Source organism: Myotis daubentonii, chromosome 16 (genome assembly GCF_963259705.1).
Source record: "Myotis daubentonii chromosome 16, mMyoDau2.1, whole genome shotgun sequence".
Taxonomy (NCBI): domain Eukaryota; kingdom Metazoa; phylum Chordata; class Mammalia; order Chiroptera; family Vespertilionidae; genus Myotis; species Myotis daubentonii.
In genome coordinates this window covers 12,760,824-12,784,028 of record NC_081855.1, presented here as the reverse complement: position 1 = coordinate 12,784,028, position 23,205 = coordinate 12,760,824, and the positions used below count along the sequence as shown (strand labels likewise).

Genomic DNA, 23,205 nt, shown 5'->3' with positions numbered 1-23,205 from the left:
TTGACAGCACTGGATAAGTCCTATAGACAAAAAACCAGCAAAGATACAGCAATCCTAAATGACTCACTAGATCAGATGGACTTAATAGACATCTTCAGAACACTTCACCCCAAAGCCAGAGAATATACGTTCTTCTCAGGTGCTCATGGGACATCTTCAAAAATAGACCACATATTGGGTCACAAGCAAAGTATCCCCAAATTCAAGAAGATTGAAATCATAAAAAGCGTCTTCGCAGACCACGATGGCATAATATTAGAAATAAACTACAATAAAAACAACCCAAAATACTCAAACACCTGGAAGCTGAATAGCATGCTATTAAATATTGATTGGGTTACCAATGAGATCAAAGAAGAAATTAAAAACATCCTGGAAACTAATGACAATAAAAACACAACAATCCAAAACATATGGGACACATTGAAAGCAGTCCTGAGAGGGAAGTTTATAGCTCTACAGGCCTATCTCAAAAAACAAGAAAAAATGGTAGTAAATCATCTAACTCTACAACTCAAAGAATTAGAAAGAGAGCAACAAGAAAACCCCAGAGTGAGCAGAAGGAAGGAGATAATAAAGATTAGAGCAGAAATAAATGACATAGAGACCAAAAAAACAATACAGAAAATCAATGAAACCAAGAGCTGGTTCTTTGAAAGGATAAACAAGATTGATAAACCTCTAGCCAGACTCACCAAGAAGCAGAGAGAGAGGACCCAAATAAATAAAATCAGAAACGATAGAGGCGAAATAACAACAGACCCCACAGAAATACAAATGATTGTTAAAAAACACTATGGACAGCTCTACTCCAACAAACTAGACAACCTGGAGGAAATGGACAAATTCCTAGAAAAATACAACATTCCAAAACTCAATCAGGAAGAATCTAAAAATCTCAACAGGCCAATAACTATGGAAGAAATTGAAGCAGTCCTCAAAAAGCTTCCATCAAACAAAAGCCCAGGACCAGACGGCTTCACAGGGGAGTTTTACCAAACATTCAAGGAAGAACTAAAACCTATCCTCCTCAGACTACTACAAAAAATTCAAGAGGAAGGAACACTTCCAAGCTCATTCTATGAAGCCAGCATCACCCTGATACCAAAACCAGGTAAAGACAACACAATGAAAGAGAATTACAGGCCAATATCCCTCATGAACATAGATGCCAAAATCCTCAACAAAATCTTAGCAAATGGGATCCAGCAGTACATCAGAAAGATCATACACCATGACCAAGTAGGATTTATCCCAGGGATGCAAGGATGGTACAATATCCGCAAATCAATAAACGTGATACATCACATAAACAAATTGAAAGAAAAAAACCACATGGTCATATCAATTGATGCAGAAAAAGCATTTGACAAAATTCAACACCCATTTTTGATAAAAACTCTCAGCAAGGTGGGAGTAGAAGGATCATACCTCAACATAATAAAAGCCATATATGACAGGCCCACAGCCAACATCATACTCAATGGACAAAAACTAACACCATTTCCCCTAAGAACAGGAACAAGACAGGGATGCCCCCTCTCACCACTCCTGTTCAACATAGTACTGGAAGTGTTAGCCATTGCAATTCGGCAAGAAGAAGAAATAAAAGGCATCCAAATTGGAAAAGAGGAAGTAAAACTGTCCTTATTTGCAGACGACATGATATTATACATACAAAACCCTAGAGATTCCATCAAAAGCTACTAGACTTAATACATGAATTTGGCAATGTAGCAGGATACAAAATTAACCCCAAGAAATCTGAGGCATTTCTATACACCAATAGTGAACTTTCAGAAAGAGAGATTATAAAAACAATCCCGTTTACCATTGCACCGAAAAAACTAAGCTACCTAGGAATAAACTTAACTAAAGAGGTAAAAGACCTCTACTCAGAAAACTACAGGACGTTGAAAAAAGACATAGAGGAAGACATAAACAGATGGAAGAACATACCGTGTTCATGGATTGGTAGAATCAACATCATTAAAATGTCCATACTACCCAAAGCAATCTATAAATTCAACGCACTTCCCATTAAAATACCAACAGCATACTTCAGAGATCTAGAACGAACTTTCCAAAAATTCATCTGGAATAAAAAAAGACCCCGAATAGCTGCAGCAATCCTGAAAAAGAACAAAGTAGGTGGGATCTCAATACCAGATATCAAGTTGTATTACAAAGCCACTGTTCTCAAAACTGCCTGGTACTGGCACAAGAATAGGCATATAGATCAATGGAATAGAATAGAGAGCCCAGAAATCGGCCCGAACCAATATGCTCAATTAATATTTGACAAAGGAGGCAAGAACATACAATGGAGCCAAGATAGTCTCTTCAATAAATGGTGTTGGGAAAATTGGACAGATATATGCAAGAAAATGAAACTAGACCACCAACTTACACCATACACAAAAATAAACTCAAAATGGATAAAGGACTTAAATGTACGACAGGATACCATAAAAATTCTAGAAGAATCCAAAGGCAAGAAAATCTCAGACATATGCCGAAGCAATTTCTTCACTGATACAGCTCCTAGGGCACTTGAAACTAAAGAAAAAATGAACAAATGGGACTACATCAAAATAAAAAGCTTCTGCACAGCAAAAGAAACCATTAACAAAACAACGAGAAAACCCACTGTGTGGGAAAACATATTTGCCAATGACATATCTGATAAGGGCCTAATCTCCAAAATTTATAGGGAACTCATACAACTTAACAAAAGGAAGATAAACAATCCAATCAAAAAATGGGCAAAGGACCTAAATAGACACCTTTCAAAAGAGGACATTCAGAAAGCCAAGAGACATATGAAAACATGCTCAAAGTCACTAATCATCCGAGAGATGCAAATCAAAACAGCAATGAGGTACCATCTCACACCTGTCAGACTGGCTATCATCAACAAATCAACAAACGACAAGTGCTGGAGAGGATGTGGAGAAAAAGGAACACTTGTGCACTGCTGGTGGGAATGCAGACTGGTGCAGCCACTATGGAAGACAGTATGGAGTTTCCTTAAAAAACTGAAAATGGAACTCCCATTTGACCCTGTGATCCCACTTCTAGGAATATATCCCAAGAAACCAGAAACACCAATCAGAAAGGATATATCCACCCCTATGTTCATAGCAGCACAATTCACCATAGCTAAGATCTGGAAACAGCCTAAGTGCCCATCAGTAGATGAGTGGATTAGAAAACTGTGGTACATCTACACGATGGAATACTATGCTGCTGTAAAAAGGAAGGAACTCTTACCATTTGCAACGTCATGGATGGAACTGGAGAGCATTATGCTAAGTGAAATAAGCCAGTCAATAAAGGAAAAATACCACATGATCTCACTCATTCATGGACAATAGAGACCATTCTAAACTTTTGAACAATAATAGATACAGAGGCAGAGCTGCCTCAAACAGATTGTCAAACTGCAGCGGGAAGGCCGGGGAGGGTTGGGGGGCAGGAGGTAGGGGGGTAAGAGATCAACTAAAGGACTTGTATGCATGCATATAAGCATAACCAATGGACATAAGACACTGGGTGATAGGGGAGGCTAGGGGACTGTCTAGGGCGGGGGGATAAAATGGATACATATGTAATACCCTTTGTAATACTTTAAGCAATAAAAAAAAAAAGAAAAGAAAATTATTTCCTATTACCTTCATTCAGATTTAATAAAAATTCATTTTTGTTAAAAAAAAAATATTTAACAAAGGAGGCAAGAGCATATAAGGGAGTCAAGACAGTCTCTTCAATAAATGGTGCTGGGAAAATTAGACAGATACATGCAAAAAAATGAAACTAGACCACCAACTTGCACCATACACAAAAATAAACTCAAAATGGATAAAGGACTTAAACATAAGACGGGAAACCATAAAAATCTTAGAAGAATCCATAGGCAGCAAAATAGCAGACATATGTCGTAACAATATCTTTACCGATCCAGCTCCTAGGACAATGGAAACTAAGGAGAAAATAAACAAATGGGACTACATCAAAATAAAAAGCTTCTGCACAGTCAAAGAAACCATCAACAAAACAACAAGAAAGCCCACTGCAAGGGAGAAGATATTTGCCAATGTTATCTCCGATAAGGGTTTAATCTCCAAAATTTACAGGGAACTCATAAAACCTAACAAAAGGAAGATAAACAATCCAATCAAAAAATGGGCAAAGGACTTAAATAGACACACACTTCGAAAGAGGACTTACAGCCCTGACCGGTTTGGCTCAGTGGATAGAGCGTCAGCTGCGGACTGAAGGGTCCCGGGTTCGATTCCAGTCAAGGGCATGTACCTTGGCTGCAGGCACATCCCCAGTAGGGGGTGTGCAGGAAGCAGCTGAATGTTTCTCTCTCATCGATGTTTCTAACTCTCTATCCCTCTCCTTCTCCCTTCCTCTCAGTAAAAAATCAATAAAATATATTTTCTAAAAGATGAGGACTTGCCCTAACTGGTTTGGCTCAATGGATAGAGCATCAGCCTGCAGACTCAAGGGTCCCAGGTTCGATTCCGGTCAAGGGCATGCACCTTGGTTGCAGACACATACCCAACAGGGAGTGTGCAGGAGGCAGCTGATCGATGTTTCTCTCTCATCGATGTTTCTAAGTCTCTATCCCTCTCCCTTCCTCTCTGTAAGAAATCAATAAAATATATTTTTTAAAAAAAATGAGGACTTACAGAAGGCCAAGAGACATATGAAAACATGCTCAAAGTCACTAATCATCCGAGAGATGCAAATCAAAACAACAATGAGGTACCATCTCACATCTGTCTGAATGGCTATCATCAACAAATCAACAAACGACAAGTGCTGGAGAGGATGCAGAGAAAAAGGAACCCTCCTGCACTGCTGGTGGGAATGCAGACTGGTGCAGCCACTGTGAAAAACAGCATTGAGTTTCCTAAAAAAATTAAAAATGGAACTCCCATTTGACTCAGTAATCCCACTTCTAGGAATATACCCCAGGAAATCAGAAACACCAATCAGAAAGGATATATGCACCCGTATGTTCATAGCAGAACAATTTACAATAGCTAAGATTTGGATATAGCCTAAGTGCCCATCAGCTGGTAAGTGGATTAAAAAACCATGGTACATCTACACAATGGAATACTACACTACTGTGAAAAAGAAGGAACTCTTACCATTTGCAACAGCATAGATGGACCTAGAGAACATTATGCTAAGCGAAATAAGCCAGTCCGAGAAAGATAAGTATCACATGATCTCACTCACTTGTGGAATATGATGAACAACATAAAATGAACAAAAATAGAGCCAGAAAAAAAATTTTAGACTAGAAGTAATCCTGTTATTTGCAGATTTTTAATATTTCCTACTTTTGTGGTATTATACTATGCTAGTATAGTTTTGATAATATTATATTTAAAATCTTTTTTATTAAAATATTAATGTTTATTGCATACAAATGGCTAATTATTTTGTATCTACAATCTGGTAATAGATTTATATTTTGGAAAAAAAATTTCATGAGAGTGGGGATTATGGGCTTGCCATAGAGTACGTGTTTAATAAATAGTTGAATGAAAAAAAAAAGAATATAGAAAGTACACAGAGCTATCCAAATGCTGGGCATTAAAAATGCTTATGTGGAATGGAAGGGTGAACATTTACCCAACCTCATAAGGATGCTGATTCTTCAGAATGCCTGTGAGCACCCACTGGTGACAGCACCAGAGGTGGCTGCTGTGTCACAGGAGATCTGGCTCCGCAGGATGTTCTACCCGAGGCAGTGCTGGTTTTCTCAGTCCTATCCTCACAGCTGGCCGGGGCAGGAAGGCCCAGGGGTCCTCCGGGAAGAGTAAGTGTGAACCCCGGCGACCAGTGGAGCCCCGTTTTAGCGGCTCCCAAGCAGGACCTGGAGCTTCAACGCCGCAAACTCTGCTGGCCGTGCTAGGAGCAGCCGCCTTGGCCCGTGCTCTGGTGAGGAGGTGGGTCTCTGCGGCCCTTCCTCTTCTGGGAGAGCCGTGAGACCGGGACGGCTGCACCCGCTTTTCAGAGAAGCTCGCGAGACATTACCATACACACCATGAACCTTTCAGGGCTCCTGATTAATCTCGGCCGAGAAATGACACCAGGCAAACCCAAGAGAATCAACTAAACACCATCCAATCAAAGGGCTGAACACAAAACAAATGCAGCAACCTGGAGGCTGTTTCCCATATCAGCAGTACCTAGCTCTGGGGACAAGGCCACGTAAGGATTAAGACCCCAGTTCACATTTGTACCTGTCACTTACCCGCCAAGTAACCTGAGCATCAGTTTACTCTTCATTAAAATGCATAGTCACTACTTCAGAGGATTAATGTGAAAATTAAGTGACATAATTTCTTAGCAAAGTGCATGGGACATGGTAGAATCAGCTATTTTTATCAAAAGATGCCTGGGTGACAAATCTCAGTGATTCCCGAAGTCTGAGTGAGCTCCTGAGGCTCCTCTCGGGACCACTCTAGCCAAGACCACCAGCCCCCAGGGTTCCACCTGTTGTGGCTGTGGCTGTGGCGGGTGGAGAACTGGGTGTAGAGAACCAGCAGGCTCCATGATGGACGGCATTTCCTGGAAAGCAATCATACCTGAGGTTGACGAGCGTGGCGCTGACATTTCGAATCTTCATGGGGATGGCGGACCCTGTTCCCAGGAAGATGATTTCTGGATACCGGCCTTTTTTCTCTATGGAAAAATACAGATGAAGGGTTCACTTCTTCCCGTCAAATGTGAGCCAGCATTCAGCCCTGACATGAGTAAGTCCCAGGAGGGCCCGGGGTTCCCTGTGGCAAATATCCTGATGGAAGGGCCACCGTCAGAGGGGTCACAGGCTGTTTGTGGGCAAAGGGCTGTCTGTGAAGCAAATGAATTTCTCAGGCCTTTCTTCCAAAGAATTGTTGCAAGTCTTTCAGTTACAAAGGGGCCTTCCTTGCGCTTGGAATCAGCATGCACCTCCAGGGGCTGGTGTCACCTTGTATCAGCTCCTACCACCAGACCTGCAGCACCCCGCTTCCCAAGACTGTGGGCTCAGGGTCAGCTCCAGAAAGGAGAGGCACAGCTGGGGCTGAAATCCAGGGCACCTGACGATTCTGTCGCTGGGGCCCCCTCCACCGCCTCTGACCGGCACCATGTGCACATCCGAACCAGAAACCCAATCAAACCCAAAGGCAAGTCAGTCAGTCTTCCCAAAACACCAGGAGGCCAGGACAAGAGGTTACTTGCCTGGGACTGAGTAGGTTACAAGCCCGCCTTCTACCCCAGCCGTGTCTATTTCTATCATTAGTTAAAAGGACACTGGGGCCCAGCCAGTGTGGCTCAGTGGTTGAGGGTCGACCTATGAACCAAGAGGTCATGGTTCAATTCCCGGTCAGGGCACTTGCCCAGACTGCGGGCGAGATACCCGGTGTGTAGCATGTAGGAGGCAGTGGATCAATGATTCTCATCACTGATGTTTCTCTCTCTCCCTCTCCCTTCCTCTCTGAAATTAATAAAAATACATTTTAAAATAAAGAAAGAAAAGGACACTCTTCAAGGGGCTAGGAAAGCTGAGGAGACGAGGGGCGTAGCCGGAATCCTTGGTGGCTCCTCATTAGCAAAGACAGGACCCGGTCCCCATTCAACCGCGTCCTGGCTCACGGTTCTCCCCACGCCTCCCAGGAGCTCCCAGCACTGCTGCTCTCGGCATGAGCCCTGGAGAGAGCCCGTGTGCCACCAGGCCTTCCCTTCGCTGTTCCAGAAGGGCAGGCACTGGTGTTTCCCAACAGGAAAGAGGGAAGCAGGGGAGGGCACACATTAACCCAGTGGGTGCTGGGCTGGGAGAAGGGCTGCCCGGGTCCCTCCCTCACCGGCTGGGGCTGGGCTGTTCTGTGCGGTCTCCTTATACTCCTGCACACTCTCTTGGAAATTGGGGAGCTCCAGGGCCTCGGCTATGAATTCATCAGGATTGCAAGTTAGAAGAGCATCCCTGCAAGAGAAAAGTATTTCAGGCGACTAAAGTTGTTTCAAATCAAGATTGAAGACCAAGCGCCTCAGAGTCCGGGCGGTTTTGTTCCGTCGGTGGGAGTCTCAGAGTGAGCTCTGAATAGCTCCAGCTCCTCAGAACACCTCCCAGCTCAGAGCCGGACAACCCTGGCACCACTGACATCTACCTGCTCACTGAATGCTGCCAGCATCTAGACTCCCCTGGAGGCCGGGGAGAGGAGGGAGGCCAGGGAAATTACCCCAAGCAGTGCCTCTCAAACTTACGTGCACACAACTCATCTCCTTGCACCCCGTCAAACTGCAGGGCCTGATTCAGTGGCTCTGGTGGAGCGAGACTCACCCCCAGCAGCCTCCGAATAGTGCTCTGCTGCTGCCTGGCCACGCTGAGCGCAAGCCTCGGAGCAGTGGCTCGTCTGTCATCTGAGCACTGAGATCACCTAAGTGACCTTCGGTCAGCAGTTCAGGAATTCCATTTCCCACAGGTACCAGGTGGGCATGGGTACGGCTACATTTGTTAATCGCAGCCTCTGCCGCTGCAGACAAGCCTCCACCCTGCCTGGGGTGCCGTGCCCGTCTCTCAGCAGCACGCGGCCCCCAACACCCTGGAGCACACACTGCAGAGCGGACAGGCAACGCCAGTGACTCCAGATTCAGGCCTAGAAAACTAAGGATGGGGGGCCGCAGAGCCTTTCGGGACGGCAAGGTGTTTACTGAGTGCTGTCAGGAGCAGCAGTCGCCAACCTTTCGGACTTCACAGACCACTAGTGGTCCGCGGACCACCGGCTGGCGACTGCTGGTCACCAATGTCCCTTGGGCTAAGAACTACCCTAAGGGAACACTTCCAGTCAGAGATCGATACATGAGGCATTTACTGTTTCATTAAAACAGCAAAAACTTGCGAATGCCTCAATTTAACAAACACCCCTCTATGGACCTCTTGGGGAGACTATGTAATGACGCAGGGAAGACTATATTACACAGTGTCAGGTACTATATATACAATATATCCCATATACTCCAAGTTAAAAGAAAAAAACTTTGTCAACCACCCTCTCATCTAGTGCTGAAGGGACTTTGGGGGATTGACTATCTTCACGATACAGTTCATATTTCTACACTGAAAACAATGAATATGCATCACTGTTCCCAGCAGAGAAAACAACTGCAGAAAGGGACAGTCATGGACACCACCTTCCAGCTCAACACGAGGTCAGCTGGATTCAGCAATGCGCTGATCCTGGGGCACAGCTGCACGCCCGCCTGTGGGCTGTCTTGCTCTGGCTCGTGGGACAGTGGCAGATGGGTAGTTCCAACAGACACCACGTGTGCAAAGCCTAAAATATTCACTACCTGGCCCTTCCCAAAAACCACCTCCGGCCCAGACCGTCCACAGGCTGAGTCACAGACCTCTGCCACCCTCTCCGGGGCCGGAGCTGGTACTTGAGGAGGCATTCGGCGCGGACCGTGGGCACAGAGAAGGCGGCGCCTTCCTCCTGAAAGAGAGAGCACACTCTGTGGAGAGAGAGAAGGGGGAGCGCCCAGGCCACAGGGGCCGTCCTGTGACCCTACCTTACAGTGGAGGCTGGCGAGCGGGGGGAAGATATCAGGGTGGATGAGGTTGAGCTGTGTCTGGATCTTGTGGCTCCGGAGGTTGTGAACGGACGTACACTTCTCATTCAGGATCAGGTGCTGGGTGTCAGGCCCAAACCTAAGAAGGAACAGACTGCAAATGCACAGCGTCCTGTAGGGCCTCGTCCTGAGGGGCAGCACTGGGAACAGAGCACCAACATAGATGGAGGTATTCAAAGAGAATAAGTGACTTGTCCAGAAAGACTGTTACTAACTGGCCAGAGTCCTACTACTTCTGTGTCAAAGTCCAGTTTCTCCCCAAACTCAAACCAGAAAAAAATAAAATACCAGAAAAAAAGAAAAGTTACAATGTTGGGAGCCTATAGCTACAGCCAGGAAACAGAGTGCAGTGCGGACTGGAGAAAAGCCTGGGAGGAAGGAAGTACCACATGTGAGACTCAAGGCCTAAAGGAACAGGCCGAGGAGGGCCGAGGAGTGAGAGGCGCCAGGCCAATGAGGGAAGAGATGCAGGAGTTGCCGGGAGAACCAGGACAGGCAGGTTGACCCGCCACCCAGCGACACCATGTGCTGCAAATTCAACGCAAATAATTCCCCACTCGATGCTGGCCCAGCCAATGCGGCCAACAGGAAAGCGTGCCCTCCTTCTAGCACTACATTCTGGTAGACCATCTGCCTCACAGGGCTGTTGGGAGGATTAAAGAAAATAAAACAAAATGTAGACTATTTAACACACTGCCTGACAGGGATGTTTAATAAACTGAAGCTCTCATTTTAAACCCGCAAGTCTCTTCTTTAAGCTACATGCGTGGAATTGTCAACAAAAAGGCAGCGTTGGTTCAGACCCTGAGTGTAGAGGGTGTGAGCTGTTGCTAAACAGGCCTCACGCAAACAGGACATGTGCACACATGGTGCCCCCTAGCGGCGACACTTTAGGAGGGATGCAGGCGCTGGCTCAGAATGCAGGGACAGCAGGAGTCCCAGGGAAGTCTAGGCAGCGTGGAGTAAGGGTGGAGCGCTTAAAGGAGAGGGGAAGGTCACGCGTGCTGCTGGGCCAGGCTCCGTACCTCTCCATCCACTGCTGGTACCTGCCATCCGCAAGCACACTCTCCGGGGCCAGGTGAGCCACCAGGGCCACGGGGGCATCGGCACTTCCTTGGAACCTGGATGGGAGGAAGGTGGGCTTTGCTTTATAAAATGACACAACCTCAGAGCACGCACAAAGCAGACTGGGCGGTGAGGGAAGGGCACCACTCGGCTCTCGGGGACCACAGTGAGCCCTCAGCCTCGCGTCCAGGCCGGGCTGTTCCCAGCTGCTCCCAGAGGTGCCAGAGCAGGGCGGAGCCCCAGACTCCCGGGTCCCTCTATGCACAAGCTCTGGGCCTACCTACACTTAAAACTCTAACTGGCCATTAACGTCCTAGTCTGTAAGTCTCTGCTTTGTCAGGTTTTCTAACTTCACTTCAAGGCTGCGTAACCCACAAAGCCCACCAACCACCAATCACCAGTAAATCCTGCCAGCAGGACGAGCCTTTCAAATCCTGACTGAGTGTCCCAGCCGCCCGGCTCTGGGCCAGGAGCAGCCACAGGTTTGGGGGCGCCCTGTGGATGCCGCTGGGCCCTACGTGCAGTATGTGGGCCCTCACTCGTCACCCCCAGGACCCCGTTACCTCTGGAAAGCAGCGTTCTCACAGATGGGTTGAATGAATCCTTCGTCTGGACACTCGACCACAATAAAAGCGAGCCCGGGATCCGGGGGAGTACAGATCTCTTTAGCCAAAATCTGCAGGGTCAGAGGGTTGTGTTGCTCTCGCAGAGCAGCGCCAGGGCAGCAAGCACACCCCGGCCCGCAAGCCCACTGCACAGCCCAGGAGCCCTGCCAGCCACACAGGGCCAGCGGGAGGAGCACCCCTGCCCCCGCCTGCCCCTGCTCACTCAGGCAGGCATCTGACCGGCAGAGGGCATCTCAAACCGACAGTGACCAGAAAGCCAGGCGTGGCACACACGGCTCTCTCAGGTCTGTGGCCACTGGCCTAAAGTCCTTAGACTCTAGAGCAGCGGTTCTCAACCTGTGGGTCACGACCCCTTTGGGGGTCGAATGACCCTTTCACAGGGGTCGCCTAAGACCATTGGAAAACACATATATAATTACATATTGTTTTTATGATTAATCACTATGCTCTATGTTCAATTTGTAACAATAAAAATACATCCCGCATATCAGATATTTACATTACGATTCATAACAGTAGCAAAATTACAGTTATGAAGTAGCAACGAAAATAATTTTATGGTTGGGGGTCACCACAACATGAGGAGCTGTATTAAAGGGTCGCGGCATCAGGAAGGTTGAGAACCGCTGCTCTAGAGAAGACATCCTAGCAAAGAACAAGGTAGCCTTCTTTGGGGCCATGCACCCAAAGTCCATCCTTCTGGGGGTCTTCCCTGAGCTCAAGTACAAGGGAAAGCATCATCCTACCAGGAGGGGGACCCCCAGATCCTAAGTGGGAAACAGAAGTGCCCACGGCAGCCAGCATAGCTTAGCCAAGCGACAAAACCCAAGCCGTTCCGCTTCCCTCAAAAGTGCTGTCTGCAAGGCCCGAGCCGGACAGAGACCGTCCCCGTGCCAGGCCCTACCTGTAAATGCGGAAACATCGTGAAAGGGGCATCTCACCTCTCTTCCCTCAAAAGTGACACTTTTCCCATCCTTGACGGCAGAAATGATGGGAGCGATGGCAGCTGTCCCCCTGGAAGGAGGAGAGAGGAGCCGTGAGACGGGAGCTTTCTCACCAGGTGGCCCCACACGCCCCGTGGGAGCGGCCCAAACTCACACTGGGAGGCCCAGCTCTTTGGCTCTGAGCACCAGGAAGTTTCCTTTCTTCAGGTGAAGCTGTAACAGAAAGAACACAGTGTACTTTCAGTGACTAACGAAGAAGCTTGGTTTAATCAATTTTCTAGTAAGTGCATCTTTCTGGTTTTACTTATTATTGTTATTACAACTTCAGATAAAGTGCATTATATTCTGAAGTCATTTGTTTTGAAACGCTAATAATAAAACGCTTTTAGTAATAAAAGCTGACTTAAAAACACAGTGCTTTCTTTCCCAACGTTAATTCCCTATAAATGTATAAAATGTCACCCATTCCCATAGCAAGTAAGAAGTATCCTTCTAGCATGGAGAAACGCTGCGCTGTACCATCGCCCTGCACTCATCAACTAATAGCTACAGGAGCGCCACCGAACACGGTCTACTGGAGAAATGACCACACGCATCACTGTCACGCAATATTCCGGGGCAGTGACAGGGCAATACAAGTGTGGACAGTTTCTCCTCTATTTTTCGCACATTTGGCAATATAATGCTGTTGCTTTTATAATGGAAAAAAGTTATAATAAAAAATTTCTGATATGTTATTACAAAGGGAAAATAACAATCCTATCACGAAACTTCATAACCATCATTCTATACTTAAATATTTGTTCACACATTTTTAGGATCTGCATATTTCACACACACATATAGAGAAAAACGGTAGAAATGGCATAAAATGTTAATAAGTCTTTGGGTGATGAATTATATTTGATTCTCCTTTTCATTTGCATTTTCTTTTTACTTCCTGAAGTTAAGAAATGACTCAGGGCAAAGTCTCTAACTTGGATTCTAAGTCTTATTAAGATTCTAGAATTGTCTGTCTTCGAAAGCATTACCCTAGAGCAGCGGTTCTCAACCTGTGGGTCGCGACCCCCAACCCTTTCACAGGGGTTGCCTAAGACCATTGGAAAACACATATATAATTACATATTGTTTTTGTGATTAATCACTATGCTTTAATTATGTCCAATCTGTAACAATGAAAATACATCCTGCACATCAGGTATTTACATTACGATTCTTAACAGTAGCAAAATTGCAGTTAAGAAGTAGCAACGAAAATAATTTTATGGTTGGGGGTCACCACAACATGAGGAACTGTATTAAAGGGTCGCGGCATTAGGAAGGTTGAGAACCACTGCCCTAGAGGAAGGATTACAGCTTAAGTGTGTGCAGGTAACAGAGTTATGTGACATTAGTAGACAGTGGCCAGCACTGCTGTGACCATTCTCTACAGACTACTGGGCATGAGGGCAAGAGCAAATGTACCTAATGTTTAACAGGAACTGCACACTAAGGCAGGTGAGCGATCTGCTTCCTGTGGGCTGAGTTCAGCCCAGAGAGCTGCTCCCAGGAAGGAAGGCGGAGGACTTGGGAGGCGATGAGAAGCAGACAGCGAGCCCAGAGCCGGAGCTTCAGCCAGGCCCTCTGCACACAGGGCCTCCCCTCTCCAACTCTCACAACATGAACCAGCCCCGCTTCACTGCCTTCCAACCCCTTTGCCGAGAAACAGCAAATTAACTCGTGAGGGAAAAGGGACCATGGGCTGACCCGGGAGAGCAGTTCTCAGAAGCGGCAGTGGACAGCCGGGCAGGAGGCAGAAGCCACGGCAGAAGCCGGCAGTTCCTTAGAGTTGGAGCCTCAAGCTCCCGGGAGGCAGGAAGGGTCTAACACAACTTAGTAATTGCCAGGTAGCCCTAGCCGGTTTGGCTCAGTGGACAGTGTCCTGGGTTCGATTCTGATTAAGGGCATATGCCTGGGTTGCAGGCTCAGTCCCCAGCAAAGGGAGTACAGGAGGCAATCAATCATTCTCTCTCACCATTGACATTTCTCTCCCTCTCTACCTTCTTCTCTGAAATCAATAAAAATTAAATAAAATTAATGGAAAAATATTCTCAGGTGAGGATTTAAAAAAAAAAAACTACCACGTAAACCATTTTGGAAAATTATTTCGCTAAAAACTCAGAAATATAAAAGTAATAAGCCTATTGGCAGTACTTAACGTCTACAAAAATTACAACTATTACTCAGATAAGTTGATAAGTGATACTGACAATGATCTTTCAATAACTAACATTACTACTAACCTTTCATAATTGTTAACACTTGCTGTTGTTAGAATTTGAATGAAAATTACCAATGTTTTTAAATGGACATTATTTTTTTCAGATAGAGAGTCGGCCTTCGGAATGACAGAATGAAGTGTCCCGGGTTTGATTCTGGTCAAGGGCACATGCCTGGGTTTCATGTGCAATCCCTATTAGGGGGTGTGCAGGAGGCAACCAATCATAGATTCTCTCTCTTCACTGATGTTTCTATCTCTCTCTTCCTCTCCCTTCCTCTCTGAAATCAATAAAATATGTGTGTGTGTGTGTGTGTGTGTATGTGCCATTAGTCAGACCTGAAAAATACCTTATTGTAATAACACTTTCATAGAGTTTGACCAACTTCAGATTTGCAGATCAAGACCTTTGTGAATGCTAGCCAATATATAATTAGTGTCCCGCTGTTAGCAGTTAAACTTAGCCTCTAACTTCAAAAGATGGCCAAATATTTCAGGCAGTCCTAATGTGAACAATGGAGAGAGTCTGTAGTATGCAACAGCACAGGTGGATACTGGGAAATACAGGTGTCCGTGGTTTCACCTTGGCACAGGGGGCTCAGCAGGTGCTCCCGAGGAAGTACTGGAAAAGTGCTGGCTCAAGGTCACCACCCTCACCCTCACGTAACGCCCACCAGAAAGGTGCTCACCTTACAGACGAAAGCTACGACCAAGGAGGGGTCCCTGCCACCCGTTCTCTGGCTGACACCTGAGAAAAAACAAATCTGATTATAACAACTGTGAAGGCTTACAGGCTTCCCAGGTGGATGGCCATCGGATACCTAATTTGACTTCTCACACCACGAAACAGATAAACCCTTCCCTCCAAAGGCTGAGGAAGGCACTGGGGTTGTTTCAATCAGACCTGGTCTTCCCCACTCATTTGGGAATCTAAGTGAGTGAAAAACACAAGACTCCATCCAAAAAACTTTCAGAATGGCGAGTGAAGAGTGACACATTTACCAAGCAGTGGAGAAGTGAGAGAAACAAGCTGCAAGGTGCTTTATAAACAAGTATGAAAATATGTGAAATGACACAAGAGCCAAGAGGCCTGTGGAGAAAGTCTGGGCGGAGTCTGCGCCCATTCCAGCCAAGAAAGGATGCTACAGGACCACCTCAGGGCAGAAAGGGGAGCTTATCAGGCCTGCCCAGCACGGGACAGACCCTTACGCAGGCCGTCCTGATACATCTACTCTGGGGATTTACTTCATTTCCCAGCAGGCTGCCACTCTGAAAGAAAAGGTGCAGATCCGCTTACTGATTCGACTGCTTTGTCAGCTTAGCAGTTACCGTTCTGCATTCATGACAAATGAATCTGCATTGATAAAAGGCCTATAAGCCTCTGTACGAGTCCATTTGCCTCTGGGTAAAGAGCAGAGTCTGGGCGCACAGGGCCGCGGACTGGCTCTGTGTACGGGCCGAGTCACACTGGGCAGGAGTACAGCAGCCGCTGTTCAGGGGAGCCTGGTGAGGGCTCTCACGGAGAGCAGGGTGGCCATGGCCGAGAAAACAGTTCCGACAGTGACTGTTCTGTGTGACAGCATTACCATCTGGCAAGCGCTGCTCGTTTTCAGAGGATGCAGAGTCGGAAGACTGCTCTGGACTGCGCCTGTCTGGACTCTGTGCTGGCTGGTGATTTCCACACTTCTCTTCACCTGGTCAGTACGAGAAATGATCAAATGACACACCTGCAAGGGGAGCTCCCAGCAGAGTCTGGGTGTTCACACGTGGGAACGCCCTTAAGCCAGAAGGCCTGCTCCTAGCACCGTAAACAGACACCCCCCCTTCCTGGTCTCCAGGCCGCATTTACATCAGACTCCCTTTCCATTTCTGCCCCAGCGCAGAGCCCTAAGGTGAGAACTCAACAGGGTTTGTTAACTAGAAAGCATTATCATCACTCGCAATACACAGACTGGGCCTGAAAGTGGCCCATCTCCCTGGAGGGGACGTCATTGGGCAGTCAGTTAAACCTCAAGGTGAGGAAGCTGCCACACAGTGGTGGGTCCCATGGAAGCTGCCTGCTCCCGGCACACTCATCCCCATGGCCTGCACGCTGGGAAAGCAAGGCCAGAAAGCTGAGCAGGTTCCCACTGGCTACACAAATATACCGAAAAGCAAACTGCTCCGTGCTAGGGAGGGACACAGGGTGCCGCACAGGAGCAGTGGGGCACACAAATCAGGAGGGGTGGGGTCAGGACAGGAAAGCCACCTGAGCAGGAGCGAGCCGGGCAAGGCGAGTTCGGGTCAGAACCTCACGGTGTGCACTGTGCCTCTGTCGGGGGCACGCCCCTCGCCTCCCTCCCTTCTTCACCCGCGGCCCCGTGCAGCCCATCTCCTGCCCGGTCCCGGCCTGTACCCCTTCAGCACTCGGCCAGCCATGTTGAAGAAATGTCTCAACTCCTTGGTGTGTGTTCAGTCAGACTCACGGGCAACACCCACAGGGCAGGGCCTGACATGGCCTGTCCCTCTCTAGGTCAACACTACTTCCCCTGGCCCTGGGACCAGAAGGGGCTCCTGTGACCTTTTGACCTTTGACAACGCTTCCATTGGGTGGCTGTGTGCTTAAAAACGCACCAGAATCCTCTCATCAAAGGAGGTACTTACATCTGTGGTAAATACACCTCGAGCAATAAATGCAAATCTTAGAGCAGAGGTTCCTCAAACTTTTAAACAGGGGGCCAGTTCACTGTCCCTCAGACATTCCACACATGCGCACTGCGGGCCCGGGACGAGTCGGCTGCTAAGCAGGACAGGCAGCGGCGGCAAAAACACCCGGCAGCCAGATAAATGTTTTCAGTGGGCCGCATGTGGCCCACGGGCCATAGTTTGAAGACCCTGTCTTAGAGCAATGTGTTTCCAGCAGCGCTCGATTACATTATATTCCAAAGCATAGTCACTATCATTACACACCCGTTAAACGTGTCTGCCCAGAAGATCAGAAGCTCCGTAAGGGCAGGAACCGTACCTTAATTTATCCAAGCAGTTTCCATTCTCACCCATGCCCGCCTCACCCTGGACCTATGCCCTCCTCCCAGGAAGTGTGCCTTCGTACTCACTGTATATGGGGATCTGGAACACCGTCATGGTCTCATCCTTATATTCGGGTGCGGAGTGGGGCCGCACAGCTTCGCGCAAAAGAGAAAAGCAACCGCATTAGTACAGACACGCGTGAAGGTCCGCTTTCCAGACCACCAACCACAAGCAGCTGAACTGCCTTGGGATTGCGGTGAGAATCTGCACTAAAATCCGAGTTTCTGAGCAAATTAAAATTCGGGGGAAAGAAGCAAAGTCTATTTTCATCAGTTACTAGGGCCAAATGAAAAGACATGATCACTGGTGACTATCCATTTGTGGAAAAGAAAGAAACTAACATTCCAGTTTAAGAAGCACAAGGTAACATACAACACCGTGAGGCCGGAGAATCTGTGGTCTGCACTGTGAGAGCCAGCGCAGGTTCTGGAATGAGATACGGCATTTCCACAGAAGAGGAGCGTGAGCACCCTGGCGGAGCACGCCGCCTCCAGGGCCGGGGCTGCGGCATCCTCGTTAGGCTTTCCCTGGGAAGAGGCGCCCGCAGCACAGCCAAGCTGAGGCTCGGTGTAAGAGGACAGGGACAAAAGCTGCAGGTCCCTCTCATACCCTTCCTCCCACTGCAAGAAACTCAAGGTTCATCGGCTCTGAGAACCGTCTCCAGCCTATATTTGAGGGGAAGGAGGTAGGGGCGCAGAATGTGACAGACATTTTAAAAATGCACCTATGTTGAGGAATGATTCAGTTTAAGGTTTAATTTAGTCAATCCCCATGGATTCTAATTTGATAGACGGGGGCATATGTGAGAAAGAAATGGCAGATACCGAGTCAGAGGCAGCGACATACCCAGGTCTATTCCTTTCAATGGACCAGAAAATATTTTGATAGCTTCTAGGTATTTTTCCTACAAAAAAGAAAGGAAAGAAAAGTGAGTAGTTATGGTTGCATAGATACAGGATGCAACAATGTATTTGAGTACGTAAGAGGCATCAACATGACTTATAATAAGTATTTAAACTTCCTCTCCACAAATCTTTACCAAGTGTCCACTATCTGTCAGATGCCAAGGATTTAGCAGGGAGGAGATGGGATCCCTGCCCTCATCCAGTGGAGACAAAAATGAAACAAATGGTAACACAAACAAGGACACAGTGGCAGTTGTGCTAAGAGCTCTTCAAGAAAGAAGCCTGGCTGGCATAGCTCAGTGGTTGAACATTGACCTAAGAACCAGAAGGTCACAGTTCAATTCCTGGTCAGCGCACATGCCCCAGTTGCATGCTCAATCACCAGTAGGGGGCATACAGAAGGCAGCCGAACAATGATTCTCTCATCACTGATGTTTCTATCTCTCTCTCTCCCTCTCCCTTCCTCTCTGAAGTCAAAAATACATTTTTAAAAAATTTTAAAAATTAAAAAAAGAGGAGAAATGCAGGGGGCTGAGGCATAACTTGTCTGGAGAATCAGGGATGGCTCCCGAGCCAACGACCTTTCGGCTGAGCTCTGAAGGATCAGAACGACTCAGGCAGAGATGCAAGGGGTAGAGGTACTCATGCATGGATGAAACCCTGATGTGGGAAGAGCTTCAGTGGGCGGCTAGGAGTTGGTCTATGTGGCTCCAGCCTGGTGACTGGGATATAGATGCAGGGGTGGGCAGGGCCACGGCTGCAGGACTTATGGGCCATATGAAGGTGTTTGGACTGTACTGAATGGAGAACCCTGGGAGGGTTTTAGAACGGAAGTAACATGTCTGCTGTTCAGCCTTAAAGAGGTTCCTCTGGCTACTCTGTGGTAAGGTGGACTACAGGGAAGCAAGAATGGAGATTGGAAGCTACCACAGGACACAGGTGCAGTAGACAGGGATAATGAAGGCCCTGGTGAGATGGAGACAAATGGATGGATTTGAGACATCATTTTGGAGACAATTAATAGTCCTTGGTGACGGACAACCTTCCTCTTAAGAACTGGGAAATAAACTGCTATAGTCAACAGTTACAACACACACACTTTTCAACGATGAAGCAGATCTGAAAGGTATGAAGATGTCTCAAATGTAATAAATAGGTAAGAATAAAAGATAGCTCTTATTGTGTGCCTACTTGGTGCCAACCCTTAGGGGGTTTTTGTTTTTCAAGTATTTTTTATTTTATTTATTTGTTTTTAATTTTTAGAGAGGGAGAGAGAAAAACATCTAAGTGAGAGAAACATCAATCAGCTGCCTCCTGCACGCCCCCTACAAGGGATCAGACCTGAAACCTGGGCGTATGCCCTGACTGGGAATTTTTATGTGTATATTATTTTATTGATTTCAGAGAGAGGAAGGGAGAGGGAAAGAGGGAGAGAAACATCAATGAGAGAGAATCATCCATCGGCTGCCTCCTGCACACCCCCCACTGGGATCGAGCCTGCAATCCTGGCATGTGTCCTGATCGGGAATCAGATCGTAACCTCCTGGTTCACACCTGACCCGGAATTGAACCGGCATCCATTAGGTGCGCGGGACGACACCCAACCAACCGACCCATACTGGCCAGAGCTGATTTGGTGTTTCATGTGTGTTATCTCATTTCTTTCTTTTTAAAAAATTTTTACATTTTTTTAATTGATTTTAGGTAGAGCAAGGAAGGGAGAAACATCAATTTTGTTGTTCCACTTTTTTATGCATTCATTGGTTGCTTTTTGTCTGTGCTTTGACCAGAGATCACACCCACAATCTTGGTGTGTCAGGATGATGCTCTAACCAACTGAGCTACCTGGTCAGAGCTGTCATTTAATCTTTAATAACTCTATGAAACATGATAGCCATTTTATAGATGAAGAAACTGAGGTAACTTGTTCAAGGTGATATAGTTAGTAAGTTCTGGACTCAGGCCTCTTAATTTTGAAAGGTAAAGTGTTTACTTCACTACTGGTTACCTCTGGAGGCAGAAGCCTGATTTACAAAAACGAAGGTTCTTGTTCTAACTTTGAAAAAAGGATGGGTTCGGTTTGGAAGCTCAGCCAGGAGACTCACCAGCTGTGGAGGTCCAGAAAGCACACACTTTGGGAGCCCGGTTTCCTTTAGAGTAAGAATCATCCCTAGAAAGGACAAGTGCAGTCAGATCTCAGCACCCTGCCCCGCAGGCACTGCCAGCAGGACGCCTCGTAACCAGCTCCTTTCCCATTTGTCCTCATGCAGCTTCTAAGGACCAGGGAGCACGTGTGCAGCAGAAGGGACACCATACACCCCTCCAGCGCCTCTCCAATGGGCAGGGCTGATACCAGGCGAGGCAAGAGGCGCCTGGGGCACAAAACCATTCAACTGAAGGGAGGGTCTTAAATTCTGCAACCCAGGGACCTCCTGGCCTCGCTCTAGTCTCAGCTCTGAAAACGCAACTAGTGCAACACTCCTTCCTACCCACACCACAAAGCTTAGAGAATCTGGCTGCGACACAACGTTGACCTTTGCAGTGGGTGGACGTGAAGAACGGGGTATTACGGATAGTGGGTATCTGTGTGGAGCCCCTCTGTTCTCCGTGGTAAATGCATTTACTGTAATCTCCATCACTACACTCTCCAGTTCACTGTCACGTATCTCCAGTCAAGCGACTCAGTAGACGAGTGGATGGTAACGCGGAGGGCAGTGTCCAGGTTAAACGCTGCCCTCCTGAGGAACGGCTTCCGATGCTCTAAGCCAGTGGTTCTCAACTTTCCTAATGCCGCGACCCTTTAATACAGTTCCTCATGTTGTGACGACCCCCAACCATAAAATTATTTTCGTTGCTACTTCATAACTGTAATTTTGCTACTGTTATGAATCGTCATGTAATTATCTGATATGTGGGATGTATTCTCATTGTTACAAATTGAACATAATTAAAACACAGCGATTAATCACAAAAACAATATGTAACTCTCTATGTGTTTTCCAATGGTCTTAGGCGACCCCTGTGAAAGGGTCGTTCGACCCCCCAAGGAGTTGCGACCCACACGTTGAGAACCGCTGCTCTATGCAGAGCTGACTAGCCGGGCACACAGAGAATTCCAGCTCCCCTGGACTCAGAAGCTAAGCAAGAAAGGGCAAGGCAGCCTAAAACCCCACGGCGTCCCTCCAGCCCCGCACCCTGGAAAGAACAGACTCACCACACAATCCCCCAACGTTACTCCAGTGCATTCGGGTCAGGAATATGTTGTCCAAACGAGACACCTTCAGCCTAAGAAAGAGAAGACATTGGAGCAGGACAAAGTGGAGGCGCCAGGGACCCTTTCTGCAGCCACAAAGACACTGCTGCCTCTCACTTCAGCTTTCAAAGCCATGATCACCTCCCCCCAAAGAAGGCCGCTGACTCACTTGTGCTCCTGCATGAGTCGCTGGACTCCTTCCCCGCAGTTGAAGAGATACCTGCAGGACAAGCATTACAGAAGTTACTTAGAAGATTCTATTTTGTAAGATTCTCACCACGGTTTAGGTGTTTTAGTGCACGCTCTGGGGGGGGGGGGGGGGGGCGGGAACAAACCAAAAGCTGAAAACCCATGCTGGACTAGCCGGCCGCGTTCTGCTATTGGGATGCTGGATTTGGGAGGCTTCGGCGGAGACCCGGCGGGATCGCGGGCGGGGAGGCGGTGCAGGCTGGTGCTGGTGCCCCGAAGGCCCGTTCCCCCTCGCAGACCCGGCGACCTCACACACCGACCCCGAGGCCCCGCCCGGGCGCGCAGGACAGGGGATGCGGCTCCGACGGTGCCAAGGGGGAACTCGGGGGCCCAGGGTTGGAGGGAGGCCGCTTAGACCCGAGCCTGGGGTTCTGCAGGGACCCCGGGCACGTGACCGGCGTGGGATTAAGGGACCCAGGATGCCCCACCCAACAACCAAAGTCAAGTTCCCAGCAACGCGAAACCCCCCGTGTCAGCAGGGCGCCGCGGCCCACAGAGGTGCCGCGATGCTCGCGGGCGCGCGGGGCTCGGGGAGGGGGGGACGGACTCCGGCGCGACCCACTGACCGGTTGTACTCTGAGAAGACATAGAGCGCCGCGCCCGCGTCCCTGCCGCCCGCCGCCACCACCTGCAGGTACACGGTGTTCGGGCCCCCGGGCTCCCACGACGAGCCGCGCTTCTCTCGCGTGCGCAGGTGCCTCAGCGGGTCCTTGGGCGGCCGCGAGCGGCGGGCGGGCCCCTGCGACATGGTGCGCCCGGCCGCGGAGCGCAGCAGCAGCAGCGAGCGGAGAGCCCACATGCGCCTGCTGCCCAGCTGAGAGACGCAGCGGCTCACCTCGCTCCGCGTGCCCCACGCCCCGCCCCTCCGCCTGGAATGGCAGGTCCAGCCAATCAGCGTGCCGCAGGCCGAGGTGCCCCGCCTTCGCGAGGCTGCGCGTCCAATGAAGAGGAGCCTTGCCTCTCGGGCTTGTCAATGGGCGGCAGCCATAGAGTAGGGGAACGCTAGAGCGCCCCGCAGGCCCCGCCCCTCGTCTTTTCCCGGCTTCCCCGGAAACAGTCCCGCGCCCGGACTTCCGGGAGCGTGTGAGGTGGTGAGAGAGCCCGGCTTGGAGTTTCAGTCCCGGTGAGGGGACTTCGCTCTTGCTTTTGTTTTTGTTTTTTAAATCTTTATTGTTGAAAGTATTACCTAGGTCCTCCCTTT

At 48.3% G+C, this 23,205-nt stretch overlaps 1 protein-coding gene across 1 annotated transcript in view; it reads right to left on the bottom strand.

Moving 5' to 3' along the window:
• Positions 1-22,866, bottom strand: part of ELAC2 (elaC ribonuclease Z 2) — a 33,926-nt gene extending 11,060 nt beyond the window's left edge. Inside the window, exons 1-16 of the mRNA XM_059668577.1 lie at positions 22,571-22,866; positions 21,925-21,975; positions 21,717-21,787; positions 20,608-20,672; positions 18,444-18,501; positions 17,624-17,692; positions 16,115-16,222; positions 15,218-15,276; positions 12,426-12,484; positions 12,269-12,341; positions 11,265-11,377; positions 10,662-10,757; positions 9,577-9,715; positions 9,415-9,500; positions 7,872-7,990; positions 6,615-6,711 (exon numbers count right to left, since the gene is read on the bottom strand). Coding sequence (XP_059524560.1) covers positions 6,615-6,711; positions 7,872-7,990; positions 9,415-9,500; positions 9,577-9,715; positions 10,662-10,757; positions 11,265-11,377; positions 12,269-12,341; positions 12,426-12,484; positions 15,218-15,276; positions 16,115-16,222; positions 17,624-17,692; positions 18,444-18,501; positions 20,608-20,672; positions 21,717-21,787; positions 21,925-21,975; positions 22,571-22,803 — 1,496 coding nt within the window. The 5' untranslated portion in view covers positions 22,804-22,866. The remainder of the gene's footprint in view (positions 1-6,614; positions 6,712-7,871; positions 7,991-9,414; positions 9,501-9,576; positions 9,716-10,661; positions 10,758-11,264; positions 11,378-12,268; positions 12,342-12,425; positions 12,485-15,217; positions 15,277-16,114; positions 16,223-17,623; positions 17,693-18,443; positions 18,502-20,607; positions 20,673-21,716; positions 21,788-21,924; positions 21,976-22,570) is intronic.
• Between the last annotated feature and the right edge of the window lie 339 nt (positions 22,867-23,205).